Below are 25,947 nucleotides of genomic sequence, written 5' to 3'. Positions count from 1 at the left end.
ATCATAATGTTTATGCACAAAAGGCTTTCATTTTTGAGGCAATAAAAGTACCAAATTCAATTCCCAGTATCAGTATAAGCCAGAGTTGAGAAGTGCTCAGATAAAACACAATTAAATGAATGTTTGTGAAATTTGTTAACTTTTAAAAAAATTTGTATTTATTTTCCCTTTTATATATTTCCCTTGTTTTTCATTGTTCTCATAGTTATTGTTGTTGTTGTCATTGTTGTACAGGACAGAGAAAAATGTAGAGAGGAGGGGAAGACAGAGAGGGGGAGAGAAAGATAGATACCTGCAGACCTGCTTCACCGCTTGTGAAGCGACTCCCCTGCAGGTGGGGAGCCGGGGCTCGAACCTGGATCCTTATGCTGGTCCTTGCACTTTGCACCACATGCGCTTAACCCACTGCGCTACCGCTCAACTCCCAAATTTGTTAATTTTTATCCAATAACAAATGAAGATAACTTGGTGAATTATTACATCCTCTTCACATTTGTGTGCCTCCAGGGTAATCACTGGGGCTTGATGCCTACCCAACTCCACCATTCCTAGCATCCATTTTTAAAGAGAGGGTGAGAGAGACAGTGAGGAGAGACAACTGTAGCATTGTTCCACCAATCGTGAAGCTCCCCTCACCAGCAGATGGGACCTGGAGTTGAACTCTGGTTCATACTCATGGTAATGTGTGCACTCTACTACTTAAACTAATGCCCAGTTTCTCCCTCTCTTCATATTAGAATTATTAAATCAAGGCCCAGTAAACTAATTCTCCATAAGCATAAAGACCCAGATAAAATCTAACTCTTTTGCTTTTTTATGAATATTTCTCCTAATAGGAAATTCATCCCATGCTTGTGAATGTTAGCAGACAAGACTTATTAAATATTTAAATATGAGTCTAAGAAAGATTTGAATATTTTCTTCTGTATAATTAAAATAATAACAGTAATGAAGAATAATTAGTGTGCTGATAAATACCACTTAATGAATATATACTATGGGTGAAGCATTTAAATATTCACATATGAATTGAATTTTCAGCTGTATTGATGATATTATTCAGACCCTCAATTAAGGCAAAGAGATAACTGAGATAGCCTTTCAAAGTTTTTTTTTATTTATTATGTGGGTTTTGCAAACCCACATAATACAAAACTAATTACACTAGTTTCAGAAACCTGTATTAACTCTAGATGAACCATTCTTCATCTCAAAAATTTCACATAATTCTGGATAGTTATTTCTACAAAGTCTACTTCAGAAAAAAAAATGATGTCATCTTATGTACCAAATTGTCATTGTGACTTATAATATTAGATGAAATGTATGTATTCATGTATATTATTTGAAGTGGCATGTAGCTATTTGCTTGTTTTTGTTTGTTTGTTTGTTTGTTTATTGGGAATTACTGTTCTACATTTGATATTAAATAGAATAGTTTGTACATGCATAACATTCCCCAGTTTTCCATATATCAATACAACCCCCACCAGGTCCTCTGTCATCCTTCTTGGACCTGTATTCTCCCCCAAAACCACTCTAGAGTCTTTTACTTTGGTGCAACATGCCAATTCCAGTTCAGGTTCTACTTGTGTTTTCTCTTCTGATCTTGTCAACATCTGCATGTGAGTGAGATCATCCCATATTCATCCTTCTGTTTCTGACTTACTTCACTTAATGTTATCTCTTCAAGTTCCATCCAAGATGAGCTGAAAACAATGAAGTGACCATTTTTAATAGCTGAGTAGTATTCCATTGTGTATGTATACCACAGTTTGCTCAGCCACTCATCTGTTGTTGGACACATAGGTTGCTTCCAGGTTTTGGCTATTAAAAATTGTGCTACTAAGAACATATATGTACACAGATCTTTTTGGATGGGTGTGTTGAGTTCCTTAGGATATATCCCCAGGAGAGGGATTATAGGATCATAGGGTAGGTCCATTTCTAGCCTTCTGAGAGTTCTCCAGACTGTTCTCCACAGAGGTTGGACCAACTTACATTCCCACCAGCAGTACAGGAGGGTACTTTGACCCCACAATCTTTCTAGTATTTGCTGCTGTTACCTTTTCTGATGTATGACATTCTCACAGGAGTGAAGTGGTATCTCATTGTTGTCTTTATTTGCATTTCTCTGACAATCAAAGAGTTGGAGCATTTTTCATGTGTTTCTCAGCCTTTTGGATCTCTTCTGTGATGAATATTCTTTCCATGTCCTCTTCCCATTTTTGGATGGGGTTACTTGTTTTCTTGTTGACTTTTGCAAGCTCTTTATATATTTTGTTTATTAGCCTCTTGTGTGATGTATGGCATGTAAAGATCTTCTCCTATTCTGTGAATGGTCTCCTGGTTTGGGTAGTGGTTTCTATTGCTGTGCAGAAGCTTTTTAATTTGATGTAGTCCCATAGGTTTATGCTTTCCTTAGTCTTCTTTGTAATTGGATTTGTTTCATTGAAGATGTCTTTAAAATGTATGCCGAAAAGAGTTCTGCCAATATTTTCCTCTAAGTATATAATAGTTTCTGGTCTAGCATCCAAATCCTTGACCCACTTGGAATTTACTTTTGTATTTGGTGAAATATAGTGACTTAGTTTCATTCTTCTGCATGTTTCAACCCATTTTTTCCAACACTATTTGTTGAAGAGACTGCTTTCCCCATTTAATAGTCTAGGCACCTTTGACAAAGATCAGATGACCACAGGTGTGGGGACTTACTTCTGGGCTCTCAACTCTTTTCCACTGGTCAGTGTGTCTATTCATGCTCCAGGACCAAGCAGTTTTGATGACAATGGCCCTATAGTACAATTTGAGATCTGGGAGTGTGATGCCTCCAGTTCTCTTCTTTCTTAAGATTGTTTTGGCAATTCTAGGTCTTTTCTCATCCAGATAAACATTTGTACTATTCTCCTAAAAAATGCGGCTGGGATCTTGATGGGGATAACATTAAATTTTTATATGGCTCTGTGTAGTATATTCATTTTAATGATGTTAATTCTTCCAACTCATGAACATGAAATATCTTTCCAATTCTTTGTGTCTTTTCAATTTCCTTGAGTAGTGACTCATAATTTTCAGTATACAAGTCTTTCACTTCTCAGGTTAGGTTTATTCCTAGATATTTTATTGCTTTTGTTGCTATAGTAAAAGGAATTGATTTCTGGATTTCATTTTCTTCTTTTTTTAATTTATTTTTTATTTAATAAAGGATAAACTAACAAAACCATAGGGTAGGAGGGATACAACTCCACACAATTCCCACCACCCAGTCTCCATATCCCACCCCCTCCCCTGATAGCTTTCCCATTCTCTATCTCTCTGGGAGCATGGACCCAGGGTCTTTGTGGGTTGCAGAAGGTGGAAGGTCTGGCTTCTGTAATTGCTTCCCCACTGAACATGGGTGTTGACTGGTCAGTCCATACTCCCAGCCTGCCTCTCTCTTTCCCTAGTAGGGTGGGTCTCTGGGGAAGTGGAGCTCCAGGGCACATTGGTGGGGTCTTCAGTCCAGGGAAGCCTGGCTGGCATCCTGATGGCATCTGGAACCTGGTGACTGAAAAGAGAGTTAACATACAAAGCCAAACAAATTGTTGAGCAATCATGGACCCAAAGGTTTGAATGGTGGAGAGGAAGTGTTAGAGGGGTAGTCACTGCAAACTCTAGTGTACTTCTGCTTTCAGGTATATATTTTGCACTAGTTTATGGATAAGTGTGAACATATGCTCTCTCTCACAGAACCTGGTCTATATCTAGGTTTTGGGACTTTGTTAGAAATTGATCCACCTGGGATGGAATTAGAGAATGCTATGAAAGGAAAGGCCTCACCCGAGTAATGTAGCTGAAGGGTTGTCATTCCACACGTGAAGTCTCTGGACAGTCTGAGCTGAAGCATGTTGAGGTGCGTTGATTAGGTTGCTGCCGCGGACCGCTCAGTGGATGAGCAGCAGGAGGGTCAGGGGTCTTGAAGGCAACCTCCCAGGTGGGTCAGGAGTCAGCGAGGGAGAACAGACAGACACCACACTCTATTGGAGGGTGAATCTGGACTCGTTTTAATAGTGAAACTGCATTAGCTTTTATACTTTTTTCAGGTTACATTCAGGTTGTCTAAGCAACCAGCTCATAAAGAAGTAACAATAGTCTTGTGGCTTTGGCAGGCTACATGTTATTCCCCCATAACTGTAAAGAATGGGTACAATACTTTGTATCGTTCTGTTCCCAGGGGAGGTCATACCCAGAATTGTTTTAGACTTTTGCTGAGGGCTATCTCTACCATTAATCTTCTATGGGGGCATACAGATCTTTGACTAGTCGTAGACCACTGCTCATCTAGGTCTGGGACAGTTTAACTATTAATCTTTCTTTGTTTCAATATGTCAACTTGTACCTGGGAGGCCTCAATCTCTGTATTGTTTCTATGAGGGGCAAGTCATAACATGACTTGTTTTGTCCGTCTATGTTGACCCACCTTCTCCACTTTCAATAATGTAACTTTCAAATATGCTCCTGTGTAAGGGAGAGGGGGTGCTTCTGACTCTCCATTCCCACCAGGCACTGCCAAAGCATTATTAATCAATTGTGACAGTATAATTGTTTGTAGCAATAACGGGGGGGAGAATGCGTCGACCCATTCCCGTCTTTCTGCCCAGCTTCTTTGAAGTCTGAATGCAGGTCCAGAGGAGATGACTTTGTCAGTCTCTCTGGTGGTCGTGACGGGGCGGCGCAGGTTGCGATCTGAAGATGCAGTATTATTTGATATGGACTGGGAGAGGCATGCGGGAAAGTGGGCCCTATCCTAAGGTTACAGGACTGGGGGAAATATAGGCTCTATAGTGGAGATGTGAGGTTCCTGCTGTCTTAGGGTTCAAAAAGACAATCGATAGTAAATGTTATCATCACATTATTTGGTAATTGGGTTAACTTTGAAAAGTCCTTTTGTTAGGGTATCTTGTATATTGCTGTGCCATTGGTTGCTTCTGATCTGCTTGGTCTAGGCTTTTGAGAGAGTCCACATAGACAGCCTATATATTAAAAAGACTCAGTCTGTGTTTTAAAAACTTCAAGACATACAATTAATTTCCCCCCTCATATTAATTTACTAGTGATTTATATGACTATACTTTACTAGGAGTGTACATAAACACCATTCCCACCACCAAAAGACTGTGTCCCATCCCACCCACCACGCCCACCCCCCACTGGCCCACGAAGCTGCATGTCTACCCCTCACCACAGGATTTTTACTTTGGTGCCCTATTTTCAATTTAGTCAGATCCTGCTTTTAGTTTCCCTTTCAGATCTTCTTACTCAACTTATGTTGATGAGTGGGATCATCCCATACTCATCTTTATCTTTCTGAATAAGCTCACTTGACATAATTCCTTCTAGCTCTGCCCAAGGTGGGTCAGAGAAAGTGGGTTCATTGTTCTTAATAGCTGTATAGTATTCCGTTGTGTATATATACCACAGCGTTCTCAGCCACTCACCTGTTGTTGGGCACCTGGGTTGCTTCCAGGTTTTAGCTATTATGAATTGTCCTCCTATGAACATAGGAGTACACACCTCTTTTTGGTTGGGTGTTATGGAGTCCTTGGGGTATAAATGCAGGAGAGGAATTACTGGATCATATGGAAGTTCCATGTCTGACCTTGTGAGAGTTTTCCAGACTGTTCTCCACAGAGGCTGTACCAATTTACATTCCCACCAGCAATGCAAAAGGGTTCCTCTGTCCCCACAGCCTCTCCAGCATTTGTTGCTACAATCCTTTTTGATGGATGCAATTCTTACAGGAATGAGGTGGTATCTTAGTGTTGTCTTAATGTGCATTTCTCTGACAATCAGTGACCTTAGGCAGTTTTTCATATGTTTGTTAGCCTTTTGGATCTCCTCTGAGGTGACTGTTTTGTTCATATCCTCTGCCCATTTTTGGATGGGGTCATTTGCTATTTTGGTGCTAAGTTTGCTGAGCTCTTTATATATTTTGGTGATTAGTTTCTTGTCTGATGTATGGCATGTGAAGATCTTCTCCCATTCTGTGAGGGGTCTCTTTTTTTGTGTGATAGTTTCTTTGGCTGTGCAGACGCTTTTCAATTTGATGTACTCCCATTGGTTTGTTTCTGCTTTAGTCTTTCTTGCAATTGGGTTTATTTCATCAAAGATGTCCTTGAGGTGTAGGTGGGAATGTGTTTTATCAATGTTTTCCTCTAAGTATTTGATTGTTTCTGGTCTGACATCTAGGTCTTTGATCCATTTGGAGTTGATATTTGTTTCTGGTGAGATAAAGTGGTTCAATTTCATTCTTCTGCATGTTTCAACCCAGTTTTCCCAGCACCATTTATTGAAGAGAGCCTCCTTTTTCCATTTAATGCTTTGGGTCCCCTTATCAAAGATTAGATGTCCATAATTGTGGGGATTTATTTCTGGGCTTTCAATTCTGTTCTACTGGTCTGTGTGCCTATTTTTGTTCTAGTACCATGCTGTTTTGATGATGATGACTTTATAATATTCTTCCATTTTCTTCTAACTTAGTATTTGCATAGAGGAATGCCACAGATTTTTGTATCATTTTTTAGCCTGACACCTTACTGTATTGCCTGATGATTTTCAAAAGCTTCTTGCTGGATTCCTTAGATTTTTCTATGGATACTATCATGTTATTACTTTCCATTCTCAGTATGATATGCCTTGGTGTCTTTAAGTTTGGGTTAATTCTGTTTGGGACTTTCTGGGCTTCTTGAACCTTTATGTCTTTCATGTTGTCTGGACTAGAGAAGTTCTCAGCTATTATGTCCTGAAGATTGCTTTCTTCCTCTCCCTCTCTTTCTTCCTTTGGTTATCCAATAATGTGCATATTTTTTTGTTGAAGTCATCCCATAGGTCTCTGTTGTTCTTTTCAGTATCTCTCAGTCTCTTTTTGAGATCTCTTATTTCTTTTTTAGTTGTCTCTAATTCGTCCTCAATCTTGTTAATTCTACCTTCAGCCTCATTTTTTCTATTCTCTCTCTCCTCTACTGTTTTCTAGAGTTCATCTATTTAGTTACCCTGTTCTGATACTGTTTTAGCTTGTTCAGCTAGTTGTGTTCTTAGCTCAGCTATTTCAGCTTTCAGCTCTCTAATAACCTTGAGATAATTAGTGTTTTCTTCCAGAGACTCATTTGTTGTTTCTGCATTTCTGATGACAATTCTTTCAAACTCTTTACTCACTCCTATGATTATTACCTTAACTAGTATTTGTATGTTGACCTCATTATTTTAGTCTTTACCCTTTGGGGGGCTTTTAGCTGGACTCTTGTCCTGGTCATTTCTCCAATGTTTCTTCTTGTTGGTTTAGCCATTTTATATAGTATGTTATGAGGTTCCTCTCTCATTACTTTTCAAATTACTGATCACTCTTGCCTGGATTGACTTGTGCCTAAGTAAGGTAATTAAAGGGTTCACAGTTGTGGAAATTGACAGTTGTTTCAATAGTATTTTAATCCCTGAGTTGGAGCACATGGCTTAAAAGCCTCTTTTGTTCTTTTTCTTCCTTGTAGGCTATGGGAGCCTGAGGGCTTTTAAAGTATAAGTAGGCTTCTTAGATTTAATCATTGACTCCTGACCGAGAGATAAAGCAGGGTGTGGCAGAGATAATCCAGTGGTTATGCAAAGAGACTCTCACAGCCCCACCTGCTAGGTCACAGATGTATAGATCTTCTCCTGAGTTTCCTGGTTAGTTCTCTGTTCCCTGGTGTCAGCACAGCCCTCCCCCCCAACCCACTGCTCCAGATTCTGAGGGCAGTAACAATGGAGACTCACAGTTGCATTTGGTGAGTCTTAGGGGAGTCCTCTCCTCCCTTCAGCTGTCTTTTTCTTGATGAAACAGACTGGAGGTGGTGTCTCAGTTGGTAAACTGCCAGACTATTACCAGCCACTTAATCTCTCCCTAGGCTCCTCTCTGTCCATAATCCACATGATCCTGTCTTGTTGCCCCAGGTATTCTCCTTTGGTATTCCTAGTTGACCCAGGAGAGGGGAGGAGAGAAACACAGCTGCTGTTGCTCCATAACCCCGCCTCTGGAAGTCTCGCTTGTGTTGTTATTAGCTAAGATTCTTTTTTATTTTTGAGTTAAATAAAAATTGAAATGGTATGCTATTTTAAATGACCATTATTTACTTGAACCAAACATATTAATAATTAAAATTAAGGCATAATCATTAAATATTTTTTCTATACTATATTAGATTACATAGTTTATTTGACATTTCTGAAAGATTTCTGCTATGATTCTTGATTCTGTCCTTTGTACTGGCACTATGCTGGCACAGGTCAATTGGAAAACAAATTTGCCCTGCTGCTTTGAAAAGAAAGATGTACTGTAACACTGACATTCCTTTCAGTTGTCAATTGTCTATAGTTACCTCCACTCAAAAACAACAGAGTAGTTAATGCAAAGTTTGTATTCCTACAAACCCCCAAGTATATCCCATTTACTGACAAGGTTTGTTGACTTTAACTCAAAGGTGGTCACTATCTATGAGTCTTCTGTGGGATCAATGCTCAAAGGTAGGCTTAACAAGTACCTATTTCCAAGCACTTATCATCTTTACTTTAATCTTTTGAGAAAAGGATGTGAAAAGATAATTTGCAAGAAATTTTTTTTCTAAGATCTCATAGTATATGCAATCATTTGGTAGATTTGTAAATTTTATATTAAAATGGGTAAATAAATAAGATCTAATTGTCCTTTGAAAACATTCAGGGAGGGGCTTGGTGGTGGCGCACTTGGTTGAGTGCACCCGTTACAATGCACAAGGACCCGGGTTCGAGCCCCCAGTCTTTTCCTAGGGGGAAAGCTTCATGAGTGGTGCAGCAGGGCTGTAGGTGTCTCTCTGTTTTTCTCCCTATCATTCCTTTCCCTCTCAATATCTGGCTTTCTCTATTCAATAAATAAATAAAGATAATAAAATTTTTTTAAAAAAGCATTCAGGGACACAGCAAAGGATGTGACTCAGCAGGTAGAGCTGGAATTTGTATGTGTGAAGCCCTGGGTTCAGTTTTCAGCTTCACAGATACCAGAGCAGCAATCTCCCACTCTTCCAACATGGCGCGTTTGCACGCACACAAACACACACACACAAACACACACACACACACACACACATACACACACACACACACACACACTAAATGAATCTCACAAGAAAAAATAAAATCTTCAGTCAAGAGATATACTTTAAAAAAATCTTCCAGCAAGACAATATGAATTTATAATTATATGTTAAACATTTAGTTTTCAAAAGAAATGTTGGGTTATAAGTGCAAGTTCTGTATTTCGGTTTTAGAGTAGGATATAAAACTCAGAAAAATAAGGCTCAGGAATATATATACCCATTTATTAGTATAAACAAATGAGTGATTTTCATGCATTTCTTAGTAGTTCATGATTTCTTAAAATATGATTCTTGTGCATCAGAAATATCTGGAATTCATTTTAAAAGTGCATACTCAAAGTCCACACCCTTCATTCACAAAATAAGAATCTTTAGTGAGGAATTCGGAAATATTATTATTATAGCGCCAATACTGAATTTTTATGAACACAGTAGTATGAGAATCTCTGGTTTAGTTCAAATTCTGTCCTCCATGAGACAAAACCAGTTGAAACAAGAGTCAATTTCCTTAATGTTAAGGGTCTTCTATTTCTGTAGTAGCCTCCGTAAAGCATTGTTATTTCTATCAATTGTATATGGGATACAATAATAGGCATTCAACTAGGTTAATTAAAGGGTTGCTACTAAATTAGAGTATGCCAATTGGAAAAGGTTTATTATGAATGTAATGATTTTGAATCAATGGGAAATAATTAGCATTTAAATTAAGGTGTAGGTTACCCACATAAGGAAAAGGTTAGCTTGCTATGAATTTTTATAAGGTTATGATGTTATTTTTAAAATAATTTGAGCATTGATTACAACTTAATTTAATGAAAAATTTGGAATAAGAAGATGGTCATTAACTGATCTACATAATAATTGATGCATTTTCTTGAGCACAGTTGTATTGTAGTAGCCATTAAAATCATACAAGGTAAATATAAAGTTATATAGATGTAATAGTTAAGTAATTTTAAAATTTTTATTAGGATGATTGAAGTTATTAAACCACTCAAAATGTCATACTTAAAGAAAGCATGGTTTTTGCTTTAATCATAATTTCTTTTCTGAAATTCAGGTTGTATGTGTGGTAAATAATTTCAAAGGAAGACAAGCAGAAAATGAACATATACACATGGATAGCCTGGCACAGATGCCGATGATAAGCATCCCTCGAGTAGAAAGTCCTTTGGAAAAGGTAACATCTGTACAGGTGATTCATCATTTGAATTTTGAAATATGATTGTTCTCTAGAGCGATTGAATAATTACTCCTGAGAGTAGCTGCACAGTCATTTTTGATTTACTGAAACTCAGAGTCTAATGTGGCATTTAGTGAAATTTAGTCACTAAGGACATCTTCTTAGAAAAATACGTCGCATTTATAATGTTTCTTTGAACATCTCCTGCTGACAGCAGAGTACCTGTACAGGAAATACATTTTGTTTTTTGTTAAAGTTTTTAATTGAGGAACGTTGTGTAAGATCTTTTTCAGAGGCAAAAAATAATAAGTAGTTTTGCTTGAAAACATAAGTATTTTTTAAAAGATACGTGCAATTTCTTCCATGCTCTGTTTGCATGAGAAGCTGCTTAGTATAATGCCTGCCATGTTTTTGAGGGTTAATATTCTTTGAACTGAAATGCATGAGAAGGTCTGGTCACAGAACACCTATTATGCTTCCATGTTCAAAAAGGCCCCACAGGTTTAAGCTGAATAGAACCAGACCCTATAGCTTTATTGGACACAACAACGAATAGAAGGCAGGTGTCAGACCCACACACACACACACACACACACACACACACACACACACACATTTTAAAGACTTTTGAATTAGGGTAATATGTCTTAAATAGCAATGCAATCATGTATACTTGTGACTAGTTTAATAATTGCTCATTGAGTTACTAATGGCTTTTCCTAAGTTCTATCCACTTTCATAATTTGATGATTTCTTAGATGAAGAGTTTAATTATATGCTAATCAAGTGTTTATTCTGTGAATCTGTGAGGAATAATGCTGTGGATAAAATAAAAAAAGTTCTTAGGAGATTAAATTATGATATAAAGGAAATGTTTTGTATTTGGAATGAAAACGTTTCTGTAAGGTAAAATACGTCTAGGTTTACTTCACAAAAGAATGAAGTTAAAAAGTCTCAGAGGGAGGTCAGCAGATAGTTCATCTGGTTGAGCACACGCTTCACATACGTGAGGACCCTGGCTTGAGCCCCCAGCCACAACATGGGAGAACCATACAGAGGAGAAAATTAACAAGAGGTGCAACAGTGCTGTGGTGTCTTTCCTCTCTATCTCTCCTTCTCTGTCTCTCACCCTCTATCAGGGATAATAATAATAATAATTTTAAAGAGTTCACAGGGATTAGTGGAATCTCAGTCTCACAGGCTCCAAGCCCTAGAAAAGCCAGGGATAAAGCAGTATCTCAGAAGGTGGATAAGAATTCAGTGTGTGTTGACAACAAGATATAAAGAGCAAATAGGCTAGCATGATTTTAATCCCACTTAGGGAAAATGATGTCCTGAATGAGAGGATCGATGATTTATGCTTAACTCTGCTTAGACCAATTTGGGCTAGTTTGAACTGCCTTGAGTAGCAGTTTTGATATGGACATTGATAGAACATAATAGTTCATACTCCGGAATATTCATTAAAGAGAGTAAATGAATATGTCTAGAATGGTGAGTGGACTCAAAATCATGGATTCTGAGGGGCAGGGAGGAAAACAAATTTATTAGTTTAGAGAAAAACGTAGAAGAAGCTATACATCCCCACAAATAACTGGAGAGCCAGTGATAGTAGAGAATAAGACTTGTTCTGCAAAGCCTCAAAAGTCACAGAAATAGAATGAGAAAAGTAGCAAAATTCAAGAAGACAATGTCTAGATCTAGAAAGAAAAAGAGAACTTTCTGAAAATACAATGAGTGCCTTCAGAGTAATGAAATACCCTTTTTACTATAGGAATTCAAGAATAGCTATATAATCACTTCTCTATGAGATGATGGAGGGAATTCAGGATGTGATACAAATAATAAATACTATACAATAAGAGTAGCAATAACATTTAATAATTACCTAATATATACTATCCTGATTACTTTTGTAAATTTCTGAAAAATAGTGGCTATAATTTACAAGTAATATAATTAATTTCATTAATACTTTAATTCCTTGTACTATAAGAATTCAACCTAACTTCATTCCTTGCAGTTTTTAAATGTAGTTATCACAGTGGCAAAGACCACTACCAACCCAAACTCTTCTTCATTTGTTCTTTTGAATAATTGAATTCCCTGAGCTAATTTTAGCTCCATCCATGACTGTTCAGCTATAGTTTATCAGTCTCCACCTTCTATTACAGTCAGTTGTGACCATAAACTCAAAACTGTGTTTTGAGTAAGAGACTATAAGCAGAAAGGGGAAGTGTGGTCTGTTTTCCTGAACAGCCTTTACCATCTCTCACCAAATGAGAAAGGCAATGACTAGAGTCATCTTTCAATTTTTTTTAAATGACTGACCTACCTTGACATCTATGAGCTTATGAAGCAAATTTGACACCGTTTGAAGTAATAAATTTTATTTTCCCAGATTATTTGCTTGTTTTAATTTCTTCTCCAATGTCTGATGCCTATTATAATAAACTTCCCATTTTACAGTTAATATAGCTGACTTTCTATTGGTGAAACTATGATCAAAGTTTCACGCCATAAGCAACAATGTATGTAATGTAATATTTCAAGATACACATTTATTATTCAAGGTGTTTATTTTAAAAGTGATAACAAATTATATCTTATTTAATTTATAACTAAAAAATCGGAAGTAGCTGAGGAACAGGTAGAACACAGGACTTTCATGCATTGGACTCCAGATTCAATGCCTTGCACCACCTATGCAAAAACTGAGTAGGTCTTTTGCATTTCTTTCTCAAAATAGAATAAACAAATCCTTAAAAATATATCAAAAGTGGGAGTCGGGCAGTGGCGCAGTGGGTTAAGCGCACGTGGCGCAAAGCGCAGGGACCAGCGTAAGGATCCCGGTTCGAGTCCCCGGCTCCCCACCTGCAGAGGAGTCGCTTCACGGGCGGTGAAGCAGGTCTGCAGGTGTCTTTCTCTCCCCTCTCTCTCTGTCTTCCCCTCCTCTCTCCATTTCTCTCTGTCCTATCCAACAACAAAGCAACGTCAACAATGGCAATAATAACCGCAACGAGGCTGCAACAACTAGGGCAACAAAAAGGGGGAAAAAATGGCCTCTAGGAGCGGTGGATTCATGGTGCAGGCACCGAGCCCAGCAATAACCCTGGAGGAAAAAAAAAATATATATATATATCAAAAGTATGAAATAGGATTTAGGGAGATATCTTAAGCTTATTTGAATAAAATGTGCAAGGTAACAATTAGAAACGTCAATTAATAACCACTCAAATGTACTTGAACAATAATCCGTTTTCTGCTTTTTAGCATTTATTTACTTCATAGTTTATTTACTTGATAGTTTATTTACTTGATAGTTCTTTAGCATTGGCAGGTATTCTTACATACCATTACATCATATTCTGTATTAAATGATTATGTGAATTGTGTGTTTGATATATGCTAATTCATTTTACAGTGAGTTTGAAAATATTTGATGAGGAAGGCAAAAAAATATTTCATTGAAGTTCATAAACTGTAAGAGATTCGTGTTCTTTAGCTCTTTTTTATTAGTTTACTTGTGACAAATTCACACACTTTATTTTTCACTTTGGTGGCTAGGGAGTAAAAATATTTGAATCCAATTTGATACTCCTATGTAGTCATCAGAGTGTATTGCATCACACCCTACAGAACCCAGACTTTTCTCTTGCTCATATCATTTTTATTTCCAGGTAGTGTACTATCTGCATAGAGTGTGAAGTGTTCCCTATACTCACCAAAGCCTGGGGAAACATCACAAGTCAGAGTGCTGTCTTTATATCTCTGGCTGTCCTTTGAAATTCTGCTACTGAGATGACATGTTTTTGCTCATCAGCCAGAAAGGGAGGAGGGCTATCATGGAAGGGAACCATACAGTAGCCCTCTTTTTGTGATAGAAGAGTTTGGAGTGAATAAATGGTTTTTTGTGTCATAGTTCACTATAGAAAACTAGAGGATACAAACATCCTTCCAGCTAAGCAGGCCCTAATAGTTGATAGTTGAAGTGTAATAAAGCCAGTGTCCTCAGATGAGGAAAATTTCCCAGTAGTAAAGTTTGGTCTGTAGGTCTGGCCAATAGCCTTAACATTATTTATTACACCAAGTTGTCAGTATTCTATGGAAAGAGCAAAGGTTTTCTTTTAGAAATTATGCACTTATGTTCATAGTACAAGTCTGATATACTGTAAGCTACAGAGTAATTATAGCATGCAAGTATTCTTTATTTTTATGCCAGCAATTCATCCTTTAATTATAGGGAGTTTGTCATATAGCTAATTACCATAGCTTATGAAGAAAAGTCATGTTTTTTTTTTTTTCTGAAAGCTAAATGCATCTGAACATACTATTTGGTTTTATGAAAAGAATTAATCATCTGTGAAAACTAACCCATCTTACCCCATTTCCAATATATATATATGTTATGAGTTACCTTAATTGCAGATCATTTGTAATGGCAAATCATGAAAAATATGTCAGTAGTGAATTATTAAATGAACTGTGATATATTTCTATAGTAGGATATAACATGGTTTCTGCTGATAGGTTCATAAGGAACATTGTCTGAGAGTTGGATTTTGACCGTAGGTAACTTTCTTTAAAATACTCTGTAGCTGTTTTTCTCATCCATAAAACGGTCATGATGAGAATACAGTAAATTAATAATAAAACTCCTAGAATGAAGCATGGTGCTCATCGCAGGGAATTGAGAAATTGAACTTATGTATCAATAGCTGTTTTGTAAGGTATTAACCCCTTAATAAAGTGGTTTGTGGAAGGGAAAAAAAAACAAGTATGAAATCAGTCAGATGCTCATTAAAATTAATAATAATAGCAGTTAAAGAAAAAAGACTAATGAACATATGAGAACATATGAGGCTCTAGAACATATGAGGCTCTTAATCGTTGTCAATTATAACCATTTTCACTATTTAAGATTCGAAACATGTTGATCAAGATGTGTCAAGTTTTCCATACATATTGTACTTAAATTGAATATATATAATTTTGTGTGTGTGTAATGATGCCAATTAGGCAAATACACAAACTACACCTCTGTAGTAGGATAGAAAATAATGCATAGTTGAGAGAGACCCTCCTTATTTCCAATTCTAGTAATGTTGAAACCAAAGCAAACAAATGGAATAATGGATGAATCTCTTTTGCTTTTCTTTCCATCCTTTTATTCTGTCTTTTCTTTTTAGAATAATGGTGCACCTAAGTTACATTATGATTTTTTAAAAAAATATTTCATTTTCTTTTTTTTTTTTTAATTTTTTATTTAAGAAAGGATTAGTGAACAAAGGCATAAGGTAGGAGGGGTACAACTCCACACAATTCCCACCACCCAGTCCCCATAACCCACCCTCTCCCATGATAGCCTTCCCATTCTCTAGCCCTCTGGGAGCATGGACCCAGGGTCGTTGAGGGTTGCAGAAGGTAGAGGGTCTGGTTTCTGTAATTGCTTCCCCGCTGAACATGGGCGTTGACTGGTCGGTCCATACTCCCAGTCTGCCTCTCTCTTTCCCTAGTAAGGTGTGTCTCTGGGGAATCTGAGCTCCAGGACACATTGGTGGGGTCTTCAATCCAGGGAAGCCTAGCCAGCATCCTGGTGGCATCTGGAACCTGGTGATTGAAAAGAGAGTTAACATACAAAGCCAAACAATTTGTTGAGCAATCATGGATCCCAAGTTTGGAATAGTGGAGAGGAAGTGTTAGGGAGGTACTCACTGCAAACTCTAGTGTAATCCTGCTTTCAGGTATATATTTTGCAGTAGTTTATGGATACGTGTGAACATGTGGAGGTATTTTAGAATCCCACTGTATTCCCACAGGTTTCGGAAACTGAAAATGAGGAGCAATTTCTAGAAGAATAAGGAGCCTCATGCATTTAGAGGATATTCCAACCTGTTAGCCCAACACCATATTAAGATAGGAGTTAGCTAGTGGGTCATATTGTAGAGCACTTGGCACAAAGAGCAAGGACTATTGTAAGGATCCTGGTTCGAGCCCCTGACTCCCCACCCATGGGGGGGAGGTTACTTCACAAGCGGTGAAGCAGGTCTGCAGGTGTCTTATCTTTCTCTCCCCTTCTCTGTCTCCCCCTTCTCTCTTGATTTCTCTCTGTCCTATCTAACAACAACATCAATAACAACAACAACAACAAGGGTAACAAAAAAAAAAAAAAAAACAGCCTCCAGGAGCAGTGGATTGGTAAGTGCAGGCACTGAGCCCCAGCAATAACCCTGGAGACAAAAAAAAAAAAAAAAAAAAGATAGGACTTAGCATGTATACACCTAGGAGACTCGTACATCAAAAACACTTTCCTTTGATCTCACTTTTAACTAATGTGGGTTCATGCCATAAGAAAAAAGCCCTTTTCACAACTGAATTAATACCATTACATGGAATAGGGAGGAAGTGTCTTCATAGGAGTGTGTGGAGGGAGGCTGGACTCCAAAGTATGTATGTCTTCCTAGAACCGAGGGTATGTAAAACACAGTAACAATCTTTTAGATGTTTAATAAACATAAGAAATAAAACTATATGAAGGAAAGACTGTAGATACAAAGTAATATTTCTGAAAGGGTCAATGTTTTCAATTGCTTTGCCCACTCTACCAAGTTCAGTAACTTCTCAAAATCATATAAACCACATCTCTCAGCTCTTCTGCTTATTAGCTAACTATTCATGGAAATAGTTCTGAGATCTTTATTGCCCAACCTATTTTAGAAAAAATAAGCTTAGCTAATCAATTCTGATTCTAGTATAAATGATGATTAAGTCCTCTAAAAATGACATGACAGCAAATAAAAATTTCAAGAAAAAAATAACTGCAAGAAATTTAATTAAATGCACTACAGGTGACATCTTGTTTCCATTTTCATGGAGACATGAAATGAGAGGTGAAAGATAACTGACATAAAGACATAATTAGCAAACTAGTGTAAGAAAACAGTGTCACGTTAGGATTAAAACCAATACTAGAAGCCATAAATAAAAAATACACGCTGTAGAAATCAGATCAATCTCTCCACCCCTCCCTTGCCTTTCCCCACTGTTCTGGTGCATGGTGGTAGAAATGACCTAAGTTGGTGCTGAGTGGATTTTGCAGACACTTACCATGCAAAAAAAGAGATTGTATCTTCTGTAGAAAAAACAACTGTACTAAGAATTATTTGGCTACCAATAAAAATTCTAGAAAGAAAGAGAAGGGAGAGAAAGAAGGAGGGAGGGAGATGGAAAGAAGGAAGGGAGGGAGGGAAGAAGGACAAAAAAAGACAAAGAAAAAAGAGGAGGGAAGGAAGAAAGGAGTCAGATGACTTATATTAAGGAAAATTTTTAGTATATGTGGCCAAAAAATAAAGAGAAGGGGGGCCCCATGCATTTGTCCAGGAAAAGATCCTAGATCAAAGAAATATAACATATGAGCCATTGTAGATCCTAAAGAGGATAAATGGTGCTCTAGCAGTATTTGAAGATACACTTTAAGGAAATTTTTCTCTCAAATAAATATCTGAACCTTGGGCTGTTAAATACCTCACATGGATAGTGTGTCTGCTTTGCTATGCATGACCTAGACTTGAGTTTGTCCCTCACCACATTGGAGGAGTCTTCAGTGCTGAGGCATCTTTCAGTCATTTCTCCTTCTCTATCTTTCAATCATTCGTTCTCTCTCTCTCTCTCCCTCCCTCCCTCCCTCCTTTTCTCTCTCTCCCTACCTATATGATTTTAAAAAAATTTAGAAAGAAAAACTAAGAGAGCGAGGAGGTAAGGAAGGAAGGAGAGAAGGAGGCAATGAAGAAAGAGAAAGAAAGAAAGAAGTCAGATGACTTATATTAAGGAAAGTTTTTAGTATATATGGCCCAAAAAAGGGGGTAGGGGGATGTTGTCCAGGAAAAGATCCTAGATCAAAGAAATACAAAATATGAGCTATAGTAGATCCTAAATGGACCACGAGTGGTGACACACAAAAAAAATGTTTTTAAGTTAAATATATAAGCCAATCTAAAAGACGATTGAGAAATTCAGATGAACTAGTAAGATAGTGTGGGGGGTACATCTCTATACATCCATACCATGCCTTTTTGACTGAGCAGGCATCATTTACAGAATTTGATTTTTAGTAAGATGCTGATCAGAGGAGTTGCTTTAATCCATTTGGGCTGCTATGCCAATGTAACATAGACTGGGTGATTTGTAAACTCCAGGAGCTTATCTCAGAGTTCTTAAGATTGGAAAATGCAAGAATAATAGGGGCTGGGTGGTTGTTCAGTGGGTTAAGCACACAAGGTGTGAAGCACAAGGACCAGCATAAGGATCCTGGTTCGAGCTCCCAGATCCCCCAAATGCAAGAATAAGGTCAAAATATATTGTCTTGTGAGAGCTCATTTCCTGGTTCATAAATGATCATTTTATTTATTTATTTATTTTTACAATGATAAATATTATAGAGCTCTATGCAGAGTCATTTATAAGAGCTAATTCCATTCAAGACATAAACATTTCACAAAGAAACCATCTCTTGAAGATCAGATTTTAACATAAGAATTGAGAATGGGAGAGTCAGGCAGTAGCACAGAGGGATAAGCCCACATGGTGCAAAATGCAAGGACCAGCAGAAGGATCCCAGTTCGAGCCCCAGGCACCCACTGCAGGGAGGTCACTTCACAAGTGGTGAAGCAGGTCTGCAGGTGTCTATCTTTCTCTCCCCCTCTTTTTCTCCCCTCCTGTCTCCATTTCTCTCTATCCTATCCAACAACAACGACATCAAAACAACAACAATAATAACTACAACAATAAAACAATAAGGGCAACAAAAGGGAATAAATAAATTAAAAAAAACAACAATTGGGAGTGGGAGGAATTAGAGGACAAGAGTTTCTCTCTATCTTTCTTTCTTATCTTTTTTTAAGTTGCATTTTTTTCCTTTATTGGGGGGTTAGTGGTTTACAGTCAACAGTAAAATACAATAGTTTGTACATGTGTAACATATATCAGTTTTCCACATAACAATTCAACCCCCTCTAGGTCTTCCTCTGCCAGAGTGTTCCAGGACCTGACCCTCCCCCACACCCCAGAGTCTTTTACTTTGATGCAATACACCAAACCCAGTACAAGTTCTGCTTTCTGTTTTCTTATTTTTCAACATCTTTTACTACTACTATTATTATTAGTGGTTCAATAATACTTGACAGTATTGTGGGTAAGTAAGAGTGGTAGGATTTGTACAATTTCCCACCACCAGAGTGCCATATCCCTCTGGTAATATAGACCAAAGATTTCTATGGGGTACAGAAGGTGGGAGGTCCAACTTCTGTAATTGCTTCTCTATTGGACATGGGCATTGGGGGTATGGTCGATCCATACCCCCAGCCTAGGACAAAAGTTTCTACATGTAGCAGAAGTTATTTATCCCCATGGCTTACAAAAGGAAAATCATGAATAGCTATTGAAGTGTGACAAAAAAAAAAGTAATTTTTTTTTTATCTGTGGCACCTACCTGTCCTTTTTTCAGAGACTGCTTTTGTTGATAACTGATAGGTGAGGGTTGCACTGTATTTCCTCCCAGGGATCCTCCTGGGTCAAGTAGTATTCATCCCTACCACAAAATAGGAAGGCTTTTGTCCTTCCTTTCTTGCTTCAGGCTTGTTCTCACTCTGAGGTAGCCTGCTGACATTCAGATTTACATAGTACAGCCATGCAAATAATTGCACAAATGGCTTCTAATAAGTACCATAAAGAAAAATCTAAGGAAAGGAACACTTTCTTTGACAAAGAACAAAAAAATGTAAGGATGGAATTTGATTGAAAATAGAATATATTTTAGCTCTGAGAAAAAAATAGTATTTACAAAGTTTCGCAAGGACAATAGTCACTACAATAACTTTGAGAATTAATTTAGTCATTACAATGAAGTTTTTATAAAGTTTATATAGATTATCGTACACTGCCTATGCGACCAAAAAACAAAACATTATAGTATAAAATCTTGCATACATTAGTGTCAGAGCAACAGCAGAACTATCCTGTGGTTGCTTACAAAGACAAATGTGATTATACATCACTGTGCTCTCCGTGGTAAATTCCTTTGAGATTTCAGAGTGTTGTGCATGAGTGGTTATCTATTTTAGATTCAGTTGCTTTTCTATAATGCAAATATTTTTCTTACAGAATTGTTAAACTGTAATGTAAATTTTATACAGGACCTTGTCAAAACAACTTTATTAGTGATCAAACATTGAAATAGTTGGTAGAATCAAATATTTTCATATTTTAGGTACTTTTTTCTCAGTCTAAACTTTAAGCACTCAAAATTTTGAACTGACTTAGTCTCTACATGCTGTACACTGTTGTAACTTGTTGAGTTTAAGTTTACTTAGAGCTAGGGAGCTAGCTCAGCCTGTTGAAACACCAACTCCTAGGCCGCATACTGAGTCCCTGGCACTATCTTATGCCAGAGGTGAGCAGTGCTCTGGTCTCAGTGTCTCTGTCTGTCTCTTTTCTCTCTCTCTCTCTCTCTCTCTCTCTCCAAATAAATATTTTTTAATTTACTTTTACTTTTGAAAAGTCATTTGGAAATGGAATCTCAAAGATTCTAGATTAACATTTTAAGGTTATGAAACTAATTATTATTCCTAGCACAATATTATTTATTTTCTGTATGTTATATTTCCTACTTGTACTTCCATATCCTCAGTATTTATTTCTCCATACTATTTAAACATCACAATATAGGACACAAAGAATAAAAGCCAGGTTTGTACCCTTTATCCAATAGGTTTTTTTGTAAAAGTATTCTTTTAGTAAATTACTTTTAAATATAACTTGGATTTCTCATCGCATTTTTGTGAATAAATTATTGGTGATTATATTTTTAAATTATATGACTCCTACAGTCAGAAGGAGAGAATAAAACAATGATGGATTTAAAAATAATTTTTCATACACAAATAATTACGTATACATTGGAAACTGCTCAAACCAATTCATTCCTCTCTTTTGTGATATTTGTTCTCAGATGATGGGCCATTCCAGAGACATCATTGAGAGGTTCTAAATCAGGATTTCCAAACACTAAAAATATTTTTTTATAAGAAATGTAAAATGTTATCTGACTAAAACAAAGAGAATAAATAATTGCCCCATTCACAGTCTTATGAAGCCAAGTGTTTATTGCTTGCTCTTTCTGTTAAAGAAAAAACAGGTAGAGCTTGAAGGAATCATGTTAAATGAGATAAGTCAGAAACAGAAGGATGAGTATGGGATGATCTCACTCATAGGCAGAAGTTGAAAAACAAAATCAGAAGGGAAAATGCTAAGCAAAACTTGGACTATAGTTGGTGTATTGCACCAAAGTAAAAGACTCTGGGATAGGGGGAGTGGGGGGTTCAGGTCTTAGAATATGATGGCAGAGGAGGGCCTAGTGGGGGTTGAATTGTTATGTGGAAAACTGGAGGATGTTATGCATGTACGAACTATTGTATTTTACTGTTCACTGTACACCATTAATCCTCCAATAAAGAAATTTTAAAAGGAAAAGCAGGTAGAGTATGCATATTGTTGGAATTTTGAAAATGTGGGTAGACAAAACCCAAAATGAAATACAAATGCCCATCCCCTACCATAGTAACCACTGGAATATTGTGATAAAATAGCCCAAAGACCCTGAAAGAATGCCTGTGATTTTATGTATACAGGAGGGTCTCCCTGGATGATTTTTTCTTTGTTCCCCATTTATTAGGGAGTTAATGATTTACTGTATGATTGTTGGCATGGTGGGTACAAACTCGTATCTCTCATAATAGGTATCTACAAGACATTCTCTCCCCAAACTGAGGTCCTTTCCCACCATAGTACACCAGGAACTCACGAGCCCCTCTATCCCATTCTTTTTTTTCCTTCTCCAGAGTCTTTTGCTATGGTGTAATACACCATGCCCAGTCCAGGTTTTACGCTATGTTTTTTTCACGGTTTTTGCTTCTTATGTTCCACCCAGGAGTGAGATCTGAATGTTATTTTATGTAACTGTGTTAGCTTGCATAACAGCCAATTATACATATGGTTAAAGATCAGTAAATACAATTTTCATACTAAGTGTAACATTTAAATGCAATCTTCAAGTTATCTGAAGATGTACCTTTCTTTGGTTATGGAGGGAATTTCAATCATAAACTATCTCCCTGACCCTATATATTGTCTGTTAAGTGTAATGTCTTCCAGTTAGCATAATGCATCTGAGATTCATTCACTTTATTACCTGCATCAGAAACTGGATCTTTCTTCTTCTTCTTCTTTTTTTTTTCATTGCTGAATAAAATTTTGACATGGATATATGGTAGTTTTGTTTTTTTTTTAATTTAATCAAGTCTGGAGCCTCACGCTCACAAACTCTGTACTCTGCCATGGAGCTATCTCCCAAACCGCCCCCCCCCCAATAACTAGGAATGAGATTTCTATGCTTCGTGCAAATACACATTTTCCTTTACAAAAATTTCTAAGTGTCTTTGTCAGTGCTCATTACCTTTATCAGTGTGTATGTGTGTTTTTCCAAATTGGGGAGTCAACACATATATGATTTCACAGCTCCTAGACAATTTTTTTCATTCAGGTAGAGAGACAAAGACAGAGTGAGGGAGAGACACAAGACACAATATCACCCAAGCTTCAGATTCTACACCACCTCCCGTGTGTTACCAGAGTCCAGGCCTGCTCCACACTTAAGGCACATTCCCTGCACAATGAGCTATGGTCTAGCCTGACCCTTAGTACTGTTAATGATTTTAAAGTAATTTTAATGTGACTCCTCCAGTTATTGTTGTTGTTTTTTTAATTGATTTGTGCAACTTTCTGAAAATAGGCACTTTGTCTTAATGAAGAGTTTTCATCAGCCTCTAATTAAACAAGAATTTATCATACATTTTATCCATTACCCACATCCCTCTGATTATTCGCCATCAAATACCATTAGGCTTTTCATCTATCAAATCTAGAGCATTTGAAAGTTAAAGAGAAATTCAATAGATAAGAGGCCAGCATTTAAAGAGTTAAAATACTGCTATCAAATAAGTATGAATACTATATCACCCTTTGTTGTCTACAAAAATTTATTTTAATCATATTTGTAGTATATAAAACATGCAACAAGTTTTAATTTAAAAAAAAATGCTAAGGTGTGACTAAAACTAGTGGATCACAGAATCTGCCTGCCTGTGAGTCCTAATTTAGTGCCTGGTGCTAGAGGTACTAGAATCTTGCTCCAGTTCATTGTCCCTCTCATATGAAACTACCTCATATAAAATAAATAATTAATAGATATGTCAAAAAATACTATGGTACAATTTCTAGGACTGTAGAACTTGAAGCCTAGGGGAGAGAGAGAATTGTATAAGCAAATACAGAACTGTGTGATGATAGCGAAGCTCAAGGAGCAAGCACATCCATGGGACCTCCTTATATTAGGAGGCAGTGCTTGGAACTCAAAAGGAGATTTTCTGAACTCTTAGCCAAGTAAGAAGAGAGAAGAATTTTACCAATAGAAGATCTTAAAAATGCAGGGACAGGAAACTTGAATATGTCAACTGAGTCCAGAATTAGTGTAAAAGTAATTGAACTGCGAAGGAGCAGGATTTATTGGAGCAGATGAACTAGTCAGCAGTCAGGAATTTTCCATAGTAGTCAGAGAAATTTCATAGTGTGAGGGAGAGAGGACAGGAAGGAGATAAAGTGGTATATTACGTTTCTGAAGTGGTTATACATCTGTAAATTTAGTCTAAAAGTTTAGTGGAAAGGAAGGTCATTAGAGGTAGGGAAGTTATGAAAATTTGGAGAGGATAGAAAGAACCACATACACTTAGTACCATAAACATATTAGTTTTAGTAGACTGATATGAAGTCTTTTGTCCATATGTTAGGAAACACTGAGTCAAAGTGAAACACAAGTCTTTGGTAAATATTTTTTTAACAACGTCATGCACTGCAAAGCTCTAAATAAATAATATAATGTATAGTTGTTCCTAGATGTTTTTGACATAAATGTTTAATCTTTTTTTTTTAGAGTCACATTGAAGAAAACTCTATATTCAACAGAGCTACTAGTGACTAGGCAGTGGTACACATGGTGGAACTCACATGTTACAATGCACAAGAACCTGAGTTCAAGTCCAGAGTCCCCACCTGTGGGGGGAGGCTTCACAAGCGGTGGAGCAGTGCTGCAGGTGTCTCTCTTTCTCTTCCCTTTCTATCTGCCTTTCCCTTATGATTTTTCTTTATCTTTATCCAATATAGTACATATATTACATTATTATATATTATTAATTGTATTACAGATTAATAATTTATCATTAATACCATCATATTGATATAGAAATATTAATATTGATTACATTACATATGCCATGTGATGAGTTTTAATTATTTATACAATATAATAATTAGTAATGATATAATATTAACTAAATTGATATGTTATATTCTGTATTATACTAAAAATAGATTACTATTTTCAGGCAGTAATCCTTTGACCAAAGAAATAATGACATTTAATTTGTTTATTTTTCTTTGGAGAAGGCAGAGGAACTGAGAGAAAGATAGAGGGAAAGAGAGCGAGATACAAAGCACCAAAACTTTATTCAGTGTGGTGGAGGCCAGGCTCGAACCTGGGTTCTGGACATAACAAAGCAGCACACTATCCAAATGAACTACTTTTCCAGCCCCAAATAATAAAATTTTAAATAGCTGATTTTAACTATCTAACATAGATATTAGCTAATACCACTAACTAATCACTCATATACACCTTCAGGCAGTGGTCCTCAGATTACTATGAAGAAGAATTTGTAAAAATAGAAAATAAAGGGAAAAAAAAGCAAGAGAACTTGCCTTATGTAGCCCTTGAAAAAAGCAAATTTCTGGGATGCATGCTCAGAGATTCTAAGCCAGTAGGCCTGGGCTTGAGCCTGGAGATCTGTCGTATTATCAGTTCCCTCAGTGATTTGGAGACAGAGCCAGCAACTGGCCTGGATCCAGCTGGGCCTACAGAAGTTCTGATACAGTGGTTTTCAATATTGGGTGCACAATAGAATCACCTGGAGAGTCTTTAGAACTCCTGTTGACCAGGCCACACCTCAGACCAATTAAATCCAAGTCTCTGGGGTTACATCAGGATGTTTTTTCAAGTTCCCTGGTGATTCCAACATGCAACTAAGATTGAGAATCAATGCTTTAAAAATTCAGTGTGGAAAGTCTTAAGCTTCCTTGGCTCCTCAGGACTGGGACATACATCATAAGATTGGTAGCTAATGCTCCAGTAAAAGCTGTGCCTGCCTCTGATTTAATTAGCTGATCAACAAAAAAGCCACTTAGAGATTTCTCATTTCTCTAGGGAGAAAAGATTTTGCCAGAAAGTAACTACTAGATGCTTTCTCCAAGTAGCACAAAAAGGAAACTCCTGAATGGAAACAAAACTGTGTGCTAACTTAAAAATCTAGACAGAAACAGAACCATAATAGAGAAATATCAGTAACACAAAAGTTTTCTTTCTCAAGAGAACTCTTGTTCTATTGCATTTTAGTTTGTATTTCTCTGTATCTCCAGTTTCTTAAAGAACATGCATCAGTTTTACACCCTCAAGTTTGAAAT

General features: G+C 37.0%; 1 protein-coding gene across 5 annotated transcripts in view; it reads left to right on the top strand.

Moving 5' to 3' along the window:
- The window catches only part of PLPPR5 (phospholipid phosphatase related 5), a 156,629-nt gene that overhangs the window by 119,360 nt on the left and 11,322 nt on the right, over positions 1-25,947 (top strand). For 2 of the 5 annotated variants that reach the window (XM_060202133.1, XM_007526961.3), the window contains one exon: positions 10,201-10,335. The exons of 1 other annotated variant lie outside the window; for it this stretch is intronic. In XM_060202133.1, coding sequence (XP_060058116.1) covers positions 10,201-10,335 — 135 coding nt within the window. The remainder of the gene's footprint in view (positions 1-10,200; positions 10,336-25,947) is intronic. 2 more of the 5 variants (XM_007526964.3, XM_060202130.1) reach the window with 1 other exon arrangement.

Source organism: Erinaceus europaeus, chromosome 11, assembly GCF_950295315.1.
Source record: "Erinaceus europaeus chromosome 11, mEriEur2.1, whole genome shotgun sequence".
NCBI lineage: Eukaryota > Metazoa > Chordata > Mammalia > Eulipotyphla > Erinaceidae > Erinaceus > Erinaceus europaeus.
Note: the sequence above shows the minus strand (reverse complement) of the source record. Positions and strands in the feature narration are given on the sequence as shown.